At 35.8% G+C, this 6,681-nt stretch overlaps 1 protein-coding gene across 2 annotated transcripts in view; it reads left to right on the top strand.

The window, feature by feature from the left end:
- The window catches only part of LOC108689922, a 48,641-nt gene that overhangs the window by 35,447 nt on the left and 6,513 nt on the right, over nt 1-6,681 (top strand). The window contains exons 2-9 of one of the 2 annotated variants that reach the window (XM_018196898.1): nt 1,439-1,676; nt 1,985-2,093; nt 2,319-2,343; nt 2,457-2,637; nt 3,339-3,700; nt 4,594-4,660; nt 5,730-6,047; nt 6,171-6,324. In XM_018196898.1, coding sequence (XP_018052387.1) covers nt 1,439-1,676; nt 1,985-2,093; nt 2,319-2,343; nt 2,457-2,637; nt 3,339-3,700; nt 4,594-4,660; nt 5,730-6,047; nt 6,171-6,324 — 1,454 coding nt within the window. The remainder of the gene's footprint in view (nt 1-1,438; nt 1,677-1,984; nt 2,094-2,318; nt 2,344-2,456; nt 2,638-3,338; nt 3,701-4,593; nt 4,661-5,729; nt 6,048-6,170; nt 6,325-6,681) is intronic. The other variant, XM_018196899.1, reaches the window with a different exon arrangement.

A 6,681-nucleotide genomic window follows, 5' to 3' on the forward strand; every position in this document is an offset into this window, starting at 1 on the left:
CTTAAATAATTTTGATATTAATATAATGATTTATCATGGTATCCAACAGTCTTCGAATATTCTTGAATTCTAGAATTATACTGATATTTTATATATTCTGAAAAATCCCTGAAATTTCAGGATTGATCTGAAATTTATCATTTTTTTCATTCTAAAAGAGTTAGAGCAAAAAAAATAATAAAAAAAAGTTTGAACACAAATCCTTCCTTAAAGATGTAATAAATCATCAATAGGAAACTTGAATTTAATGTCTAAAATAGGACATAGTAGAAAAATTGTTTGTGTTAATGTTCGTTTATAAAATAATAAATAATATTGTTCCCAATTTGTTAGCATTTTAATTCATTCATGTAGAATTCTAATATTGAATTGAATACAAAGCATATAATATTGCACGAATTGATAAACATTAATTAAATAACGAAAATTAATCGATGGATAAATTCTGGAAAAACCAGGATTTTTTCTGGGTTGTCCTGGAATTATCCTTGAATTAACTAGCCAGACACCGTGCTTTATGTTCTGCTTGGGTAGATTTTCAGTACTGGTAGTGTATATCGGAATACCATTGTTCACGGCCATTGTTTCACGGAAAAAATACAGTAGATGAGGCTAGAATGACAAGAAGGAGAACCCTTCTACAAGATCTTCTGTAGCAGCTTCCTCCAAGTCAATCTGGAGCAACCTCCCTTTTCCATTAATGGCTGTCATTTAGTCGGTGTCACCCCTAGTATCCTACAGCATCCGTGTTGCCGCTTCATGTCGCGTGCAATCTTTTGAATGTCCCTCGAAGATGAATTCTCAGCGTCATTAGCAGAGTGTCTCTTGGCCTCGATCCAAGTCATTCTTCGTCCGTCTTCCTCTTTCTTCTTCGAGCGTGGAATTCTTCGCAATTTCTCCTCTGCTGGCTCCACCTTGCCACCACGTTCGCTTCCTCAGCTTGCCTTCCTTCCTTGCGCCAGGTGTGATCATTAATTTTACAGCGCGATGGAAAAAGAATGGCGGGGGACGAACAAAGGAATAGAATCCATCCGCTCGCTTATTCGTTCATCGAAGCGAAGGAAGAAAATGAGGATCTTTGCAAGACAATTGTTCGCGAAGGTGAAATAAAACCGCGATGGTACTGCAGTGACGGATGTAGCTGTGAGACTGAGAAAATATTTATCGACTTACACAATGAAAGGGAAAATATTTCAGAAATATATTCCAAAAATATACATAAATATTTCTGAACATATAACAAATATGCGAAATGAAAAAAGATATTACATGAATAAAATTTATTTTACAAAATTAATTACAATATTTCAGAATAACGCAATCTCGAAATTTCTTTTGAATTGTTGAAAGCTCTTAAAAAATAATTGAATTTTCGTCGGCTTTTTTATGCTCAGCTACCAGAAAATGATATTATTTATATATGTCTTTTTTACGACAGGTCGGGTGGCTCCTCCAGCGCATCAAGCGCTGGTACGGGATCGTCGACCGGTGGAGGTCCTGGGAACCCGGCAGGAGGTGGCAGGATGGCCGTCATCGGCGTGACCAGAAATGTACGACTGAGGCGTCGCGGTAATGCTGGTTTTGGTTTCTCATTACGAGGTGGACGCGAATACGCCGCCGGATTTTACGTCAGTGATGTTCAACCGGGTGGCGAGGCTCATAGAAATGGATTAAGGGTATTTATTTCTAATCATTGTCTTCTTTCGTTGCACCAATCTGCACATAAATTTATTTTCTAAAACTTTTAAAATGAATTTTTATTCTAAAGAATGAAATCTTTTAAAAGTTGAAAATTGAATCATCTTAGAATTACTTTCTAACATATTCATCTTGTATTAAATTGACACAAAAATTTTAATGGACCGTTTAAAACACGTGAAGTGTCAAATTTAATACCAACAATTTACCGATTTTTATCAATTTAATACCAATTTTTTAATCAACATCGTGCTTAATGATTTTGCTTTCGGCTTGCCACTTTCAGATAGGCGATCAAATCCTGAGGGTAAACGGTTATCCGGTGGAGGACGCCGTCCACCAGGAGGTCGCGCTCCTGGCAAAAAATCAGCAAGTCCTGGTGCTCAAAATTCGAAGTAACTATCTCGTCTCCATCTTAATTATCTTTAATATAAATATAAGTTATATAGCAAAATATAAGTTACGTCTTTCGGATGTAACTTTCATTCCATGTGCCGCGTAGAGATAGCCTCGCGATCGGATGGAAAAATAATTAATAACAGTAATACTCGCGGCGCGTTGCAATAATCTCTATCTCGTTGCTGATAGCGGTAATTTATGGCTTTCGATTTGTATTGCAGGCGTTGGGATGATACCCGTAAAAGAGTAAGTATCGAAACTTAATTAAAACCTTGCGCGCACCATGCGTACGTGCGTTTCCTCTTCTTTCCACGATCGATATCCTCTCGTTATAAAAATCTCTTATAATTCTTGTAAAGCAATCCAAACGATCCGGTTACCTGGCACATGGTGCAGCAACAGCAACAGCAGCTGCAATACAACGAAACTGGTTTAAGTGGTGTACCAAGCGCAGAAGTCAGAATTCGGATTCTCGTCGGCGAGAAAGGCCGTCTGGGCTGCGGCGTTTGCAGAGGCATCGTACCTGGTCTCACTGTTCAAGTTAATATCATTTCTAATTGGACGTAGTCATGTCATATGAAACATCTGATATTCGTGAGATTTTTCCCTCGATTTCGCGAAGATTAATCTGTGTTGATAAAAATCTCTTTTTTTAAGAATTATTCCTAAAACTATTTCAATAAAAATAAACTTATAAGATTTTTTAACCAAGAAATAGTCACCTCATTTCTTTACGATTTTAAACAATTATCTGAGGGTATTTTTTACACTCCAATTAAAAGTCACTCTATTATTATATTAATATTAATTAAATAACCTATTGTATATTATTAATTGTTCTACGATTTATTGTATTAGTATTTGAGATCATTATGTATATAGATTTACTTCCTAAAAAAATACTTTTTAAAAAAAATTAGGAGAAATTTAAAAAAATGAGTATGGATTCCTAATTAATAACTAACTAACGGGAGCCTATCTAAGTTAGGAAAACTATTACGATTAAGCTGCATTTTTTGCTATTGGCATATAAAAATCACTCCTATTTCTGGGTTAATTAATATAAATATACATATATTAAAAACCAAAATATATCAGTTAAAATAAATTCGAATAAAGTAACAAGGTTCATCTATTCTGAATTCGCATGTATGAAATTCGACATTTTTAAAAAGCTCGCATTCTATGCGAAATGAATGCTTGGAGGACATTAGTTTTGCTTACAAAAAGTACACCTTTAGGGCACGAGGGAAGGCGGTCCCGCGCGAGCGGCAGGTTTGAAGGCCGGCGACGTGATAATCTGGTGCAACGGACAACGACTTACCGATCTTCCATTCGAACGAGCCATTGAAGTGATGCGCAGCTCGGCGATTCTCGACCTCGTGGTACAACGACCCACGTCTCCCAATCACTTTTACGACTGTCCCGAGCCATTGTGGACCCGCGGCTCCAGCGGCTACGATTCCGAAACGTCCAGCGTGGCAGCTGCGAGTCCGCCACCGCAGCATCAAAACAACTCGTCGTCCTCGCCACAGCATCATCACCACGACGGCAGGATGCATCAGCGATATCCGCGCGACGATGCCTGCAACAGAAATGGCAGGTCAGTTGCAATATAACTTCGATTAAAGAACTTCCTACAAAAACGTTGCAATACTTGTCATTATCGTTTTTATGAAAAGTGATATTTTAATAGGAAAATATTGCTTGTGTGGTGGCTATACTGTTTTTAATTAGAAAAATATTGGATGCAATGTTTTCTCAGGAAACCCTTCAATTATTTTATCAAAAGACCGTTTCTGATTAATTAATTTCGAATTTTAAATGAGTCATTAAACTCATTTTTAATTAAACAAGCATTAAGTTAATTCTAGAATGCTATTGAGTGTGATTACTACTAATGTATAAAGTATGTAAAAAGAGGAATTAGGACATTCCTAATATAACATAAGATTTTCATTTCACACTCTTAATGACATAATATTTATATAATCTAGACTTTGGTAAACACAAATCTAATTATTAACTTAAAAAGAAAGAAATAGTAACATTATCAAATTAAATCTTGCTGATCATTGAAAGCATAGCTTAATTAATGCTCAATGATTTCGTTCATTTGCACATCAAACTTAGTAGAATTAATACGCCCATCGCGTAATTTTTCAGAGCGATGTACCAATTATAATAATAACGGATTGCCTATGGTACACGCTATGCACATATCTTTTCCAGTGGCTAACCGTTATCGAGTGGCATCAATGAATTTACACTGGGAGAAAGTCGGTCCATTAATAGGACACGCGACGATAACGATCATAGAGTCCGCCGCAGTTTGAATTCCTTACCGCCACGTATATTAACATTCATCCTGTTCCTTGTTTTCCTCGGTATTCCTTGGTGGTAAAAACGCGCGTCCCATGAATTCCACTCTTTAGAAATCGGTACGCCTTGTATAATCAGACAGATCCCGCTTTATTTCCGTGTATGACGTTATAGGATATGCTGCCCCCTCGCCCTGTCGACCACCAGCTGCAGTTCTTCGGAGTGGGCGCACGTGGATCAGGTAAAGAATTTTAAAATAGAATATCTTGTTTCATATATTAATGCGCAATATAAAACTCCAAGAGTTTATTTCTTGTTGCACTAAGCAATTTTTTTCGAGAAGAAAACAGATATAAATTAAATTTTGCTTTAGTAGACTTTGAGAATTTTGACTCATGAATTTTAAATTCTTCATATACCTTTTTTACTTCAGTTTGTACTTCTTATCAAAGTATCGTTGTAATATACCATATTACCCTATTGGCAGCGCGTTCTACGCGATAAGAAACAGTGCAGTAGCTTATCAGCTTTTACCGCTATGCATCGACACATATATTATTTCTAGAAAAGCAGAGCATATACAATAAATATTTGAAAATTTATGTTACATTAACTGTAAAATTTCTATTAAATTAATTACTTTTGATTAATAATTACCATTAATTGTATAAAATCCATATTGATTATATTTTTTTTATAAATTAAATTCTACTTATCATATAAAAAATAATAATCATTGAATTATAATAATCACTAGAATAATTAATAATTACATTAACTACTCTTGAATAATTACATTAATTGTATATAATTCTACTAATTATATTCTTTATAAAATTTTTTATTAAACTCTATTATGTAAAAAATAATTGAATTATATAATAATCAATGGAAAAAATCTTCTTTTAAATCAAATAAAATACTTAATTTTTCCCGGCTTTTGCACTTATCTGTTAATATTTGTGTATTAATTATAAAATATTAATATAGTAATGTGTGTGCGTGCGCGCGCGCGCGCGCGCGTGTGTGTGTGTGTGTGTGTGTGTGTGTATGTGTGTTCTGAGTTATCCACTTTCTTTTTTACGTATTAATTTCAAAGTATAAAATCTGATCTACAATTGCGTAAACGTAATTGTAAGTGGTTCACAATTAGTTATAACCATTACAGTCGGATAGTTCTCCTCGTATTCAAGTGTGGTTGTTCAATTTTTACAACTACAATTACGTTTACGCAAGAGAACTTAAGATCGCTTAAAAGACAGAGATGCAATGTCTCTTTCTCATGGGGATTTAATTTGATCGTTTTCTAGGCGCCGGAATGGTCGCGTAAACCGAATAATACAACCGTGATTCGTGTTAATCAGAGCTCGAACCAGAACCAGAATCATCGGCCTATACTGGGCGGGCAATATCATTTCAATCCGCGTGGCAATTACGATGATGACATCGACAACGAGCCACTTTACGACCCCGTGGCGCCCAGGATTGACTATGAGGTGCATGATTTCGACGCGAATCCACGAGACGAAGCTAATCGGCGGCTGGCTTATCGGCGAGATAACGCGAGGCAGCAGGACGTAATTTATGACGGGCCTGCGGATGACTTACCCATGTATCATGGCTCCAAAGTAAGAAGATCTACTTTCGTTATCACGCCATTTTTCATCTTGAAATGTTGCCTCGTTAAGTAATCGGATAATTAAATATACAAGCAAGATATGTTACGTGCCGCGAATAATTTTCTGCATCAGGAAAACGACCAAGCGGTCGGCAATCGATTGACGGATCTGCAACTCATGCAGCGACAAAGCGAAGCCGAGAGGAAGACGATAACGACTGTAGAGGTGCATCAGTCGGTTTGTCCACCTGCACCTCCGCCGCCGCTTCCTTACAAATGGCCAGCAGGTTTGACGGCTTTTCTCGCAGCATCGTTAGAATAATAACTGACCGCGTTTGCTCGAGCGCCAAGTCGAAGGAAGTCCTCTTTCCGCTATCCATTCGTTTGAAAACATAAATATTTCTTCACTTTTTTTAATAAATAAAATACATATCCTCTCACTAAAAGAATTAAAAATATTTTTACACTGTTCTTTCTTAGATTAATAGAGACATAATTTGATTTAAAGCTTGTACATAACAAATTAAATTAAGTTAAATTAAATTAATAATGTGATTTAAGGCTCAAATAGATTATAAATTAAATAAAGAATTGAAAACATTGTTTTTATACATGAGTTTTATTATTTGTATATATATAATTTT

The sequence above is a fragment of the Atta colombica genome, unplaced genomic scaffold (assembly GCF_001594045.1).
Source record: "Atta colombica isolate Treedump-2 unplaced genomic scaffold, Acol1.0 scaffold281, whole genome shotgun sequence".
Classification (NCBI taxonomy): domain Eukaryota; kingdom Metazoa; phylum Arthropoda; class Insecta; order Hymenoptera; family Formicidae; genus Atta; species Atta colombica.